We start from the raw sequence: 15,449 nt of genomic DNA, 5'->3' as shown, positions 1-15,449 counted from the left end.
GTCTCAAAAGATCCCTTTGACTATTCAATCCTATAAAATGTTCACTAAACATGGGCGGCCGCGTCGGAAAAAAAATCGAGTTACTTTCGCAAAGGGTCAAAATTCTAATTTGTTTCTTATTTCCTCTTATAGTTTCCTGACTTATCAATCCATTTATATGTTTAGTACTCTTTGAATTTTAAGTCTTACTAAAAATCCAGTGTTCATGAATAAAATATGCCCAATTATCAACCAACACAACTTGGATCTTGCTGCATTGAAACAAAAAGAATGTTGATCAGTTTCACTAACATTGAACTCGATTTTCACGAACATTGAACTTGACAAGACGAAATGACTCAGTAGTTCAAAAGTGATCACAAAGTGGAACCAAAAACACTTATGTTTGAGATCATTGCAGAAGAAATGAAACAAAAAATACGGTAGAGACATAATCGCTTTTAAACATGTTTCCAATCACCGCTAGTATAACAACTTATTTCTAACAGTCCAAAAGAAAAAAAAAAAAAAAAAAAAAAAAAAAAAAAAAAAAAAAAAAACCATATGGTAAAAAACCACTAACCCTTAGCAGTGTGATCATTATATTAATCCAGTTTCAATCTCATAACTCAATGGACTAGCAAACACTGCATAGTGCCAGCCATGCAAATTATACCAATAAAAATTAAATGACAACCCACAAGTGCCGCATTTGCTTCTACAAAATTGTTTATTCATCTTCGGAAACCGGCTTGCTTATCCCTGACGCCACCAGGGTTCATATTTGTGTTTTCTCTACTGTAATCGCCCCGTGAAGTTGGTACTTGTGGCCTCGGTCCTTTCTGGTACCTGTTTACTTCGACGGGTCTACTATCTCTCTGCGAATCATTGTTCGGTTTTGGTGGATCAAACATCCCATAACCTGATGCTGATTCACCTGGACCTCGCCTGCTGAAATCCCCTCGTCGATTGTTTGGGTTTTGACTTTGATGTTGACTTTGACTTTCAGGTTCAAACTGTCTTCTCACACCTGGACCATTTGTCGGCCTAGTGGTTGCATACCTGTTTTCTGACCCATTATTAGTTTGTTTTGTGGCTGCATACCTATTTGTAACTTCTGGTGCAGCTTTGACCCTTTGGTTTTGGTCAAAGTCATCGGTTGAATCCAGTTCCGTTTCTGTTTCGGAATCCGTATCCTCTACAGTATCAGAATCGGCTTCGTTTAAGCTTTGCTCTTCTTCCAGGCTTTGTTTTGAAATGCTACTATTTAGTATTTCTAAAACATTCTTTTTGCCTGTGCCTTTCTTTAACGGTCCAAATTTGGAATGTCTTACAACAATGTATGCTTGTTTCGCCTCTATCTTGGGCCCACTTTCCACGATAGAAAAATCGTCAATCTGTTAATTGAAAGCTATATTATAAATGAAATAGAACACATTCGGATGACTTTCTACCCATTTGACCCGTTTCCCGTTTCCTTAGTTTTTTTTTAATAATCAATTTCACCTGTTAAAGTTAAACGTACCAGAGCAGCTAGACGAGATAGCAGTCCTGCTAAATTCTGCTTTTTGGTATCTTCATTAGGCACTACCACCGCCATACACTGCAAAACCGTAAAACATTTTAAAACATTAACATGTGACCGACATTTGATATAAGTCGCATAACAAGACCCGATTGTAGTATCAGCACGTATCACAATTACGAATGACAATGATTTTAGTTATACAAATATACCTTAACTCGGTAACCACGCTCAGCCAATCGTTTGACGGTGTCCGCTTTTGTTTGCATATCATGTTTATCCTGGAAATAAAAACAGCATTTCGTGAAATAGCAATATAGCATCAAGGAGGGGCCAAGATAGAAGAAAACCATACTTATGAACTATGTAGTTGTCAAAGGTGCAAGGCGCACTTAAGGCGCATATGTCTCGCCCGGAGCCTAGGCGCAAGGCGCTAAAAAAGCGAGGGCTTTTTTAAGTGAGGCACAGAGTATAAAAATACTAGTTTTAGGGCTTTTAGACTTGTTTAGGGCTAGTTTAATAATAGGCCTTAACAATTATTACATTAATACTATTTTACAAATACAATAAAAATCTAATTATTATATATATAATTCATATAAGAAAAATAAAAGCTGTTATAAATAAGAAAATAAGATATAAACAAGGTTAATTGAAAGATTTAAGGCACAAATCGTGGATACAGAAATCTCAGTAGCAAATAAAAAAGAAAGCTCAAATATAACAAAAATGGAAAAGGAAAAGCCCAATATTTTTTTAATACGCAAACATTAAAACCCTAGGAGTATATGTCAAAAAAAAGACTGCCGCTCTTGCAAAATAGAAAAGAAAAAAAAAAAAAAAAAAAAAAAAAAAGAAGGAACGTGAGAAGAACGAAGACACAGAAGGTGATTGCTGCACTTAAATCGGTTTGTCACTCCTTTTTCTTCTTCATTGCGCCTCACATGTTTAAAGCCCGCGCCTTTCCTCACCTGCGCCTGGCTCTGGGCGCTCGCCTGAGCAGCGTTTTTACAGAAAAAAACCCATATTCTCGCCTGAGCCACCACCAGGCGCTATAGCCGCGCCTCGCTGCGCCCGGTCGCCTAGGCGCGCCTTACGCACTTTTGACAACATAGGTACAAAGTGTCCCATTTGACTCAACTGACCAGTGCAGATAATAGAAAATATCCATTTGACTAAGTTCTCCTTTTAATTAATGTTTTTAATTTGACAATTTAAGATAAAAGACAACCCAAATCAACAAGTTAAAAAGCAAATGGGTAAAAACTGTCAGATCTAATAAATACAAAGCAGTGTTGTTATTAAGGCCGAACTGGTTCAACTGAAACGCGCTACAACAAATCGTATGGTTTTTAAACAAACACGGTTGAACCGGATTAAGTAAAGATTGTCACTTCATGTTCTTAAAGCTGGAAGAACCCAAAGAAACGAAAGCAACCAGCGATGAGAGATGGGTTCTCATTTAGACAAATGAGCTTACAGATGGACGACCCTTATATATTTAAAGCAACACGCAGCGTTGAATCAATCCGCAGTGAGACACAGAGTAATTATAAAAGCAAAGTAAGCATGTTTTGAACACGACAACCGGGAAGTTTGAAAACTTTGTCACTTGCCAACTATTTTTCAACTTATTTGTTAAATAAACTTATTAATATTAAACTAATTAAGATTATAAGTTCAAAGAAAAAAAGGGTTATAGTTGCATAAATATGCACATGTCACATATACATCAGGTTTCTGTCAGTTGCATACATACACAAATATTATATATGCTTCAGGTTACTGTCAATTGCATATGTTGTCAAAGACGCAAGGCGCAAAAAAAACGTGGGCTTTTTTAAGAAAAGCGCACATAGAGAAATAAAATATAAAAAATATGTTATGCTTTGAAAATAAATAAGATTCCACATATAAAATAAAAAAAAAAAAAACTATTATATATGCCATTTAAGATCATGTAGCTAATAGTTAGTAGCAAAAGTATAGGACTTATACACACGTTGTGATACCAAAAGTTACTAGGACTTATACAAACGTTTGCGGTTACTAAAACATTTAAACTTATAGTTCATCATCAATCATCAAGACCATCATCAAAGTCATCAGAACTTCCATCAACATCAATTGGATATTCAGCTTCGGCTCGCCTCGCTGCGCCCGAGCGCGCGCCTTTTGCGCCTGAGCACCGTTTTTACAAAAAAAGCCCATTTTTGCGCCTAAGCTACCACCAGGCGCTATAGGCGCGCCTCGCTGCGCCCGAGCGCCTATGCACGCGCCTTTGGCGCTTTTGACAACTATGCTTATAAATAGAGTATATGCCATTTTCGCTCCTGAGGTTTGGCCAGTTTTGCGACTTTCGTCTAAAGGTTTGTTTTTCCGCTTCTGAATCCAAAAGATTTGAAATCTTTGCCATTTTCATCCGGCTCGTTAACTCCATCCATTTTTTCCGTTAAGTCAGGGGTATACTTAAAAGGGCAATTTGGTCTTTTGAATACTTGTACATTATGCTAAATGCTTGTACATAAAGTAAAAAGACCGAATTTCCCTTTGAGTTTACAAAAAAAAGACGAAAATACCCCTGACTTAAAGAAGAAAATTGGATGGAGTTTACCAGCCGGATGAAAATGGCAAGAGTTCAAAGCTTTTGGATCCAGATGCGGAAACACAAATCTTTGGACGGAAGTCCCAAAACTGGCTAAACCTCAGGGACGAAAATGGCATTTTACTCTTATAAATATTAAGAAACTTACAAACAATGATCAAGATTGGTTATAACTTACAATTTTATGAGTAATGCGAACCTCTTTCAATCCTCCTTTACGTAAGGATACATCAGCCTGCAAAAAGTTTAAAACAAATATAAAACCCAAGATATTTAACATAGCAAACTTTTAATTCTCACATATTTATATAATCCAGAAAGAATTATATTTTATATTTTATATAGAAGTAATGTCTTCACTTGTAAAGGAACACCTACCTTCTTTTTGGTTCGCTCTTTCTCCAATATATGTTTTTTGTACATCTCTTTGTTATAGTCCATGAGTTTGCAAACGGGTGGGTTACCGGATTGAACCTGCAACAAAACGAGCACGACAAAAGTAATTTACATTAGTAATATTTAGTATGTCAGCTTAGTTACGCTTCGTTGTGCATAAAAAAAAACAATAATGTTCAATATGAAAAGATACGAAAAGGGTCGAATATATATTAGTTTTCGAAAAAGATGTACCTCGACTAAATCAAGTTCAAGTTCTGTTGCACGCGCCAATGCTACATCCCTTTCCACTACATCATGCCCTGCAAATTTTGCATTGTTCTAAACGATTAACAAGAAAATAGAAATGGTCTAACAAGAAAATAGAAATGGTGTATAGACTATACAAGTATGTACTACGGGTGTTCGTCAAGTCGAATTTCGAGTTATTCGAATCGGGTTATTCGAGTTTAAAGTCTTAAAATCTATATTCGAATTCGTCTCGAATTCACCTGAGATTAGATTTATACGATTTGTATAATGTTATTCGAATTTGGGTTTATCCGACTTATTCAAATTAAGAAAAAGAAACAGAAATTTTTTAATTACAACAAAAAAAACTAAATTACTATTTTCTTTAACTGTTAAAAATCTAAAACGTGCATAATAAAAACAACCCCAAAGCAGAATTAAAAAGTTTAAAAAAAACACATAAAAACATAATAAACCTTCAGGTCATGAGCCCCAAACAACATCAAAACAACTAGAAAATGAGCAGCACCTAAACAGCAGATCGAATATTCGAATAACCGTATCAAGTTATTCAAATAGGTTCGAATAACGGAAACTCATATTCGAATTCAGCTCGAATTCAACTTACTGTTCGGATCGAATAATTACTCGATTCGAATAAGCAAATATTCAAATTTGACTTTTTTCTTCGAATTTCAAGTTATGCGAGTGCGATACAAATAATGAACACCCCTAGCGTGTACATAAAATAATAAACAGACCTTCATCAGTGACAAGCCTAACATATGGTTCATTTATTTGTTTGTTCATTCGAGGGCGCCCCTTATCCTTATCCTTATCCTTATCCTTCCCTTCATACTTCGGCTTAACCTAACCAACCAGTTCAACACATATTACGATAAACATACAAAAGTTCAATTCAAACGCACAAACAATTTATCAGATTATAAGATCTAAACAACTATGTTAACATACAAGTGAATAACCTGAGCAGGGGCCGCAAAGAATCGCACACGGTTGCCAAACTCGGATCCAGTCCTATGAAAAGACAAACATGGACCATTCACAACACCAATGTTGGTTCCCCTGATAATCGAAGACGACTCGTGAATCTGAAAATAGCAACGTTTCAACTGATTCGATATAGCCCGGAGCTGCACTTGCCTTGTCCGACACCAAAACAACACCATTCTTGTTCCTAAATCATATCAATGACATATGAATCCGAAAATCAAGCTGATTTTATTCAACATTAAAAAAAACTAAAAATGTTCATCTTGCATTTTGTACAGTTTATATCGACTGCAACGTTAACAAACACAGATATTAAAAAACTAAAAATGAAAAAACTAAATCAATTAATTAAACAAGAACCAAAGATAAACTTCAATAATGACATGAATTAATTCAGCCAAGTGAGACAGGAATCCATTAGGGTTTTCATCATAACTGTGATAAAGTAACTAATAACAAGAAGTATCAAATCACCAACGCATGTGTAAATTAGCAGTTAGCGGTAACAATCTGTATGAAAATCAAGTTATCAAAATTCAAGATTTGAAGACTTTCTACCTTAGCCACGGTTGGAAACTTCGATTGGGGCTTCGATTAGGTGACTGTGGATGCGGGTGTTTTGTAGATGGCCAGAGAACAGAAGGGCGTCGGGGGGTGATCGATTAGTCCTACAGATACAATTCTTAAAAAATTAGAAAAAAGAAATCGTTAGGGCTTATTGAGCTTGGGCGCTTGGGCCTTTAAGCTTAAGATTCACAGTTGATCTCGTATGTGACTGGATTTTTATATATTGTTCTAAGCAGTTGTGAGTATTGGGAGAGAAAATGTTATTATCTAGAGTAAATTGTTATTTTGGTCACTGAGGTTGGATAGTTTTGTCATTTTAGTCTAAATCTTAAGGTTTTTGCATTGGAATCCTTGTGGTTTCATTTTTATTGTCATTTTGGTCCAAAAGCAAAATCAACTCAGATTTTTCAAAAAAAACCCTGCTATTTTGTCCTTTTCCTCAGGGGCAAAATGGTCATTTAACAACAACAAAACCCTCATAATCTTCTCTTCATCCACATAACAACAAAAAGAAAACAGAACAAGCATAAACCCTAGTTTAGAGTCTCCGAACCCACACATTCCACCTCTACTCAACCTCCCTGTTCTATCCTCTTCAATGGCGGAAGATAATAACAGAAGAAACGAAGACGATCGGAGCGAGACGAGTGATTACACATCTGAAGACGAAGGAACAGAGGATTACACACTCCCCAAACCCTCATACTCTCACTCCAACCCCCAAACCCTCTCCGGCGGGTATAACCAGATGTATAATTTGTTCGGTTTATCAGATGGGGTTGGGATTAGGGGGAGGAGGTGACGGTGGTATTCATAGTGGCGGTAGTGAGAAGGGGGAGGAGGTGGCGGTGGTGTTATATACCCATAATCTTCGGTAGCCGTCTTTGTTCCTTGTTCATGAACGGAAACCCACCATTAGTGGTGTTCACTAGTGGCTGTTGTAGGGTTTTGACCGATGAACATCCGGTCAGACTGTTCTCTCATTGATCTTGGATTGTTTTGTAGGAGAAGATATAAAAGGTTTCGGTTTGTAGGGCTCACCGGCACACGAAAGACTCATCACCTCCGACTGCCTGAGCGCCGCCGTCAAACCCTAACTCGAGTGTGACTCCATCGCTGCTTGGATTCCAGATCGTCACCTGTCTGAAGAGGTGGTGCTTGTGGGGGTGGGGGTGCGAGAGGGTGGTGGCAAGTGGTGGTGCTTGTGGCGGCAGAGAGGAGAGAGGGAGAGAGGAAGAGAAAGAAGGGGGAAAGGATTTTGGTGAATTAGGGGATCGATTATGCTGGTTTTGAAACAACTTGGGGAAGATGATGTGCTGGTTGATTTATTTAGTTTTAGAGAGTTTTATTATTTTTAATTAATAATCAGTTATAATAAAATGAAAATGACAAAATTACCCCTGTGGAAAAAGACAAAAGTTGAGGGTTTAATTAGGGGAATCTGGCATGATTTCACTTTTGAACCAAAATGGCAACAAAAATGAAACCACAGAGACCCAGATACAAAAAACTTTGAGATTTGGACTAAAGTGTCAAAACTGGCCAAACCACAAGGACCAAAATGACAGTTTACTCTATTATTTATCAGTAAATTTGGAGAAAACACTATTCAACTCTATAATTTTTATAATATTTTTTGAAAGTGGTTATGAGTGGAAGAGAGAGAAAAAATGTAATGAGAAAAGCATAAAAATGTATTATTTAATTGATAAACAGAGAGAACAGAATAAATAGTGATTTTTAGTATAATTATAGAGATGAGGATGGAGAATCAATTGTGAATGCTCTTACACAAACAAAGATTCTTAGATTTAAGTTCTAAACGTCGACTCGTCTAATTTTTTTAGGTAGAGGATCAAATTAGGGGTGTCAATCGTGTCGGGTTGGTGGGTTGACGGGTTGAAATGTTCAACCCGACCTATATTATTATTCGGGTCAAGGATTTCAACCCTAACCCGACCCATATAAATCCGGGCAACCCAAACTTGACCCGTTTAACCCGTATTTTTAAACGAGTCATACAAGTTGACGATTTATAAATGAGTTGTTGAGTTTTAAGCGGGCTATCGATAACATATTTAATGACGAATATGAGTGTGACAAATAAATAATACAATTTGTCAAATCGAACACTATTATACTTAACCATGTAAAAAAGAAACGGAAAAAACAAAAACAAAATATAAAGTTTTCTTCTTCTAAATAGTTAAACGGATTAATGGGTCAACCCGTTTTTATACTGGTCAACCTGAACCTGACCCGTTTTTAATACGGGTCAACCCGAACCTGACCCGTTATTTTAAATGGGTTATGTTAGTCGACCCAAACCTGTTTTTTCATGTCAGGTACTCGGGTTCTGGTCGGGTTAGCGAGTCGTGTCAAGAGTTGTCGCCCCTAGATCAAATACAAGACATATCTTTTCATACGTTAATATTAAAAAAAAATTACACCGTATTAACGAGCATTTCATTCTCATTAATTCGAGCATATCCTATTGCTATAATTTTCTTTAAAAAATTACAGGATTTTGAATACCCATTACGTGATTTTAAATGCCCAGTGAATGACTACGTTATTTTGAATACCCATACGTGATTACGTGATTTCCTTATAGATTTTTTATGTGAAACTCCACTATGATTACGTAGTTACGTAACAATAGTTGACTATGTATTATTACGTGACTACGTAATTTTGAATACCAATTTCGTGATTACATGATTTCATTATAGTATTTATGTGAACCCCCACTAAGTGATTACGTAATTACGTAAAAACAAAACATATAATACATAATATTTCATATGGAATACCTAATATTGCAAGCATAATCACGTATTAAGGATATATTATATACAAAACACTAGCTAACTCAACCTATATAACCACATAATATTTCAGGTGTAATCACGTATTTAGGATAAATGCTTACAATTATGCATGATACGTAATAAAATATAAACAATCAAGTTCTTATTATTGAGTGTGTAATCATGTAATGTATTTATATTGAATGTGTAATGATTTGTGTTGAATGTGTAATGATTTGTGTTGAATGTGTAATCACGTAATGGGTATTCAAAAATCACGTAGTCATGTACTGGGTATTCATAATCAAGCAATGCGTATTCAAAATCCTGTAATTTTTTTAAAGAAAAGTATAGCAATAGACTGCTCGACTTAAAGAGAATGAAATGTTCATTAATACGGTGCACTTTTAAAAAAAAAATATTAACGTATGAGAAAGTTATAGTCGTTTAAAAATCAAGGGGGAAACTAGTTCACTTGAGAAAAGACTAAATTACTCTTCCTGCCAATGACACTTATCACTCCCTCCTTCTCACAATGTCTTGTACATGATCCTTTCTCAATCTATACTTTCTATAAAGGGAGAAAACCAAGTGACATAAGAAAAGCTGAGGTGGCAGCCATAGAGGCTATCCAACAAGTCTTTTCTTATGTCATTACTGCATCATAAACCTTAATATATAAAATCACTTTAATTTTCAAAGGTCTGGCCCACATCTATACTTTCAAAGGTCTGTCTGTTATTAAAAATTTAAACATATGCCCACATACAAAAGGGCAGTTGTTTATACACACTTCAAACCTCTACCCATAACTTCTACCCATATTCAAAACTTAAAATCTTGGCTCCAAATTCAAAATTCAAACTACATATGAATCTGGCTCCTATAAATAACATATATGAATTTGGCTCCACATTCAAATTTCAAGTTATCTCTCTCACTCATATTTGTGATCATATCTCTCTTACTCAAATGCAAAGCTCTCATGATTGAGCCGGTTAATCTCCGATTACAGTTCTTTGTTCGAACATTTATTGACTCTGTTTACACAATTTCCTTCCAATATCATTGTTCCAACATCGTTGTTTCGTTGAAGCTCTGTTTCACACATCAACGTTTCACCTCAGCTTTTCTTATGTCACTTGGTTTTCTCTTTTTATAGAAAGTATAGATAGATTGTTGCAGAATGCAGAATTTCCATATTCAGTCTGTTCATCTCTGATTACAGCTTTTTATACTTCACATAATTTTCCAACATCATTGTTGCAACATCGTTGAGAGTATGTTTTTTTCTGTAATTTTGAATCTTAAATTTTGAACTGATCTATTCTAATTCTCGCTTTATATTTCAGCCTAATCAGAGTTGTTTAAAATTCAAACAATCAGTTGCGGGTTATTTTAGGTTTGTGGATTCGTTTAAACTGTTGATATATGTTGATAATTTTTATTTTAAAGTATTGATATATTTCAACTTTGTTTTTTTTCGAGCGAGTAGTGGGAAATTCTTCTGCACTGTTCTTGAAGTCTGATGTAGGAGAGTGGAGGACTTCATGAAGCAATCCGATGCTGCTCCAGGTTTTCTTGTATTTATTATCACTGATGATGTTGATTTTATATATTAGTTCTTCATTAGGCCAATTGTGTTCCAACTTTGTTTTTTGAGAGGACAGATTTTTAAAACACAATTCTATAAATGTTTTGAATCAGCCTAATCATCAGCCTTTTATAGTGTTTAAAATGCATCTTTACGATAAATGAAGAAGTTAATGGTAATTATGATAACCTGTTTTTTTATTTATTTTTGTTCTTTTAGTTTCTTGATATTTAACTTTTTTGTTTTCCCATGAAAACTTATTTTTGAAAGGTTTTGCATTAAAGGGTTGCTGTTTTGAAATATATGAATTTATATGTTTATATTAAATGTACACGTTTTTTCCTACTAGATTAGTTTAATGGTGCGGTGAATAAATCTGACCTTTGGGTTGTTAGCTATTTCACAATATAATATGATTGTTAGTTCACCTGTTTTTCATCACGTTTTACTACCATAATATCCTTCTTTTACATCAGACTTGAAGAAATATACAAGTTAAAATGTCATCATTGTTGGGGTTTTTCACATGTTTTTCAAAGCTAATTTTATCCTTATAAAATAAAAAACGCAGCGGAAAATATTATTTAAAACATGTTACTTACAAGATATAAAACCCATTTTATATGAAAACCCCAATCCCCGGATCCATATACGAATATGCATGCTATCAAAAGATTAAAACACAACCATAGAGTGTTTAGAATACTACCTTCCAAGGAGTATAAGATATGAAGAAGATGATGATTCTTGAACGGTTGCCTTCAAGTGTAGAAGACCTCAAGCTTGTATACCCCAAGCCTTCCAACAAACACTCTAGATTTAGCTAGGATTTGAACACTTGAATCAAACTTGAAAAACCCTTTGAACAACCCTTATGTTGGCCGAAAATTTGAGAGAGAATTCAAGTCTTGCACTTGAAAAATTATGTCTACTAGTTTTTAATTTTTGTCATACAAAAATTAATAAAATGATGAGAGAGAAGGTTGCCACAAGTCTTTCCCAATCAAAGTGCATCTAACCATGCAAATTGCATGTAAGATTATTGGACCAAAATGGTCTTGGAAAGACCACCCAATCAAAACCCATCTTACACATGTAAATTGCATGTAATGTGATTGGACCACAACTTCTTGCGAAGGGGGGGGGGCACTTTTATATAAAAAAATCAATTTTTTTCTTTTAAATAATATAAGTCTTACATATATATATTTTATAACTTTTATAAAATATAACATCATATGTTATAAGACTTATGTTATATTTTTTATTATGTTATTTAACCCATTAAATAACAAAATAAAATATTCTCTCAAAATAAATTATCCATATAATTTATTAGTTTCTCAAGTGTAATTACTTAGAAAACCAATTTCTAAATATTGTAAGTGTTAATATTTATTTGTTTGATCGTATCATAAATAAATATTATAAGTGTTTGTCTAGCTTGTATTTGGGTATGACTCGACTTGGATCATAACGTACTAGCCACATCAATTTAATATGTGTCTTGGGCATACAGAATCCAACAATCTCCCACTTGCACAAGATACATAGAAAATTGATGCAAGTAGTAAATACCACCTAACTATAGTTTACTACCCCTAATACGTATGACTATATGTCCCATTCAATCACATCATCCCCTTCAAGTCCCTTAGTTGAACATGATTTAGGTGAATCTATCATTTATCCTTTCGTTACAGATGTCATGTCAAATCCAGAGACATAGAGTGATCATTCTCTGTTGATTTAACATTAGCAGGCCTTAGACATCTTACTCTCAACGAATAAGAGGAACAAATCCCATCTTGACTACATACGTCTCTCACAATCACCTTGTATCACACCTGAGCTTAGCCTTATGTACTGCCATATTACTGACAGCGAAGAAAAAAAGTCAAGGTACAATATATGGTGAATATCAAGACCCAATATGTATCTCAGGTCTGAGGATACTATGATATTCTCCTTTACTCAAATTTACTTATGATCAATCACAAATGATTCCATGCAGTAACATTTGAGAGTGAGTCAGTCCAATATTTGTATCCCACAAATATCTATGAACCTTGGCAGCAACACTTTGCTCTATATTCATACCTAATGAATATCCACCAATCCAAGTTCATAATAGTCTTACATTCATATTTGTTCCCACAAGTATGATCGACCACGAACATTTAGAATAAGCAACTTATTCATGGATTTAAACATGCTAAAATGGAACGTAACTCAAAATACCATAAAGAGTTATAAAAAAAATTGTTCCAATATCCAAATACAAAATAAATCAAATCCAATCACTAGAATATCGAAGTCTTAAGGCACAAGTATGACCCTTCATGCTTTGTTCGTTCAAGGAGCTTCGTGAGTGGATCCGCAAGATTTTGATCAGTGTGAACTTTGCGAATACATATATTTCCCTTTTTCAACTTCATCCATTATGTAGTTGAAACTCCGCTTGTAAGACCCGTCTTAATTTATCAAGATTATATTAATAAACCACGCATTTTACATGAAAATGTGACCTTTCAAAAACTTTTATAAGTTATCATTCATACATGATTAAAACATTCAAAAGATAGTAACAATTGTTTACATAGTTCACTTTTGATAACAAGGTTTAAACTCAAATGCGGAAGCTTCATACTTGAACTTGTAATCTATAAAGCAAATACGTATCCATAAAAAAATGGTGTAAGCTTTACTTACCTTGCATCCTTGCGAGCTTCATACTTGAACTTGTATCCATTTGACCCGTTCATTTCCAAGCTCCCATCTAGCTTGTCAGAGTCAAACTACCATATCATATCCACAAGATGATTAGATTAGTCAACATTAACATGACCAACACACCTTATGGATTCACACATTTATTCATCAAAGTATGCTATTTATTCAACAACTATATTTTTTTTTCATAACTCTTTCCATTCACTAACCGTTTGACCCGTTAGTCAAGTTACTTATACGAACTAGTTAGTAAGTGATTTTGAGCACTTTAAGCATGTCACATAAAGTGTTATTTGTTTCTAACAATAAATACTTCATGACTAAATCAAGTATACGCAATCATATGTCTTTTTCTAGATTAATAATGACATTATTAATGTGCAGCGATTTTCTATACAGCTGCTGTAATTGACCATTATGACCCATTCAAAGTCCGAACTAGATTAACATGTTCAAAGATGGATCGTAGAAAACTTCAATACCTTCGCAAGCATATAAGGTACACCTTCTAACGAATTTTCTATGATTTTATATGATTTTTATAAAATCAGCACAGCAACTATATTTTCATTTTTTAAACAACTTTCAAGGTTTTGAACAGCGGTTTAATTCACTTTTTTGGCCTATTTAACAACCAAATTTGTTTCTTATGATTGAAAACAGTAAAAATTTACTTCATAAGCTTTCCGAAAAGGTATAGAACACCCAAATCGGATAAACGGTTGATTTTATATGATTTTTTTAAGATTAGTCGAAATCCATATAAAAAGCTGCGGAAATCATGTTTAGGGTCCTTTTAAATTCGACCCAAACCATCAAATGAAACCCATTTCTATGGCTAAAACCCTTATTAAACTCTTGGTAATGGTTAGAAACCTATAACATAGTGATTGTAGGCTAAGAGATGTGAAAAAACATCATCTATTTCAAGAAGTCATCATATGAATCCTAATTTTATCATCTTCTCAACTTCATCTTTGTCAATTTAAGAACTGGAACTAAAATTAACATATATTCAAGTCCTATTTGGTGATTCTTATACACCATCATGTTTAATTTCATACAAATCAAAGATTTGTCATAAACCCACTACTCATGAAATCATCAAATCAAGCTCTACATACAAACTAGTAGACAACACGATTCACTTGGGCATTTTAACGAGCACCTTATGGGCATGATTTTTATACCTCTTCTATTTAGTTCATGGCTAACATTTTTAACCAAGTTTCAATCATTAAATCAAACCCTTATGTCTAGCACTCATGAACAATATCAAATCTTGCATCATAACATCAATTTTTCTCAGATTTACCATCACTTTTCAAGTGTTCATCATATTTTCATAAAACCCATTTACCACTTACAAGGTTAATCCTTCAATCACTTGTTCATGACATTTAATTACCAATTTCACATCTAGGGTTCGTTCCTAGACTTATACTAGTGTCAATTTCACTATAACATTCAATCATTCACACTAAAATTTCATTCATGCATGATTATCACAAACTCAAAATATCACCAAACTATAAATTTCGACATACCTTACGATCCCCTTAGCTCGGTGATCGTTTATATGTATTCAAATCCAAGTTTGGTCTTCAATTGCACCTTCAATTGGAAGATTTTGTGGAGTTTAGGGTTTTACCCTTTTTCTTCCTGCTCTGGTCGTTCCCCACGCACACACACACACACATTCTATGTGTGTGTTGTGTTTTAATTATTTGTTTTAATAAAAATTAGTTTCCTACTTGACGACATTAGTACCTATAGTTTCAAGAATTTACAATTGAAACTAGAACCCATGGTTTATCATTTCATTACCCATTACTAACTAAGTTAGTTCTATCTAGTTAACTTAATGGGTTCGGGGAGCCATAACCCGTTTTATTTTAGGCCCCGTTAACTCGGGCCTTTTATATACTTTGTTTTCTCAAAGTATTTATCCTTCTTTTTAATTAATATTAGATTATTTATTTAAATACTTATATT

The 15,449-nt window shown here is 34.3% G+C and overlaps 1 protein-coding gene and 1 long non-coding RNA gene across 3 annotated transcripts; both read right to left on the bottom strand.

Annotated features, from left to right (window-relative positions):
• Nucleotides 1-542: 542 nt before the first annotated feature.
• LOC110873105 (translation initiation factor IF3-1, mitochondrial) lies at nt 543-6,502 on the bottom strand. 2 transcript variants are annotated; one of them, XM_022122029.2, is made up of 9 exons: nt 6,309-6,502; nt 5,723-5,934; nt 5,498-5,606; nt 4,740-4,807; nt 4,488-4,583; nt 4,288-4,344; nt 1,717-1,785; nt 1,505-1,582; nt 543-1,376 (listed from the first exon to the last, which is right to left on the bottom strand). In XM_022122029.2, the coding sequence occupies exons 2-9, from the start codon at nt 5,924-5,926 to the stop codon at nt 714-716; spliced, it is 1,344 nt and encodes a 447-aa protein (XP_021977721.2). In that variant the 5' UTR covers nt 5,927-5,934; nt 6,309-6,502; the 3' UTR covers nt 543-713. The 2 variants fall into 2 exon arrangements, with proteins under 2 accessions (XP_021977721.2, XP_035832559.1); XM_035976666.1 differs by having other exon boundaries at nt 5,712-5,934; nt 6,309-6,500.
• Nucleotides 6,503-13,250: 6,748 nt separating this feature from the next.
• LOC110871215 lies at nt 13,251-15,162 on the bottom strand. The gene is made up of 2 exons (XR_002553563.2): nt 15,002-15,162; nt 13,251-13,519 (listed from the first exon to the last, which is right to left on the bottom strand). It is a non-coding gene; the product is annotated as an uncharacterized LOC110871215 (long non-coding RNA).
• Between the last annotated feature and the right edge of the window lie 287 nt (nt 15,163-15,449).

This window comes from Helianthus annuus, chromosome 8 (genome assembly GCF_002127325.2).
Source record: "Helianthus annuus cultivar XRQ/B chromosome 8, HanXRQr2.0-SUNRISE, whole genome shotgun sequence".
Lineage (NCBI taxonomy): Eukaryota > Viridiplantae > Streptophyta > Magnoliopsida > Asterales > Asteraceae > Helianthus > Helianthus annuus.
This window is presented reverse-complemented; position numbering and strand designations above follow the sequence as displayed.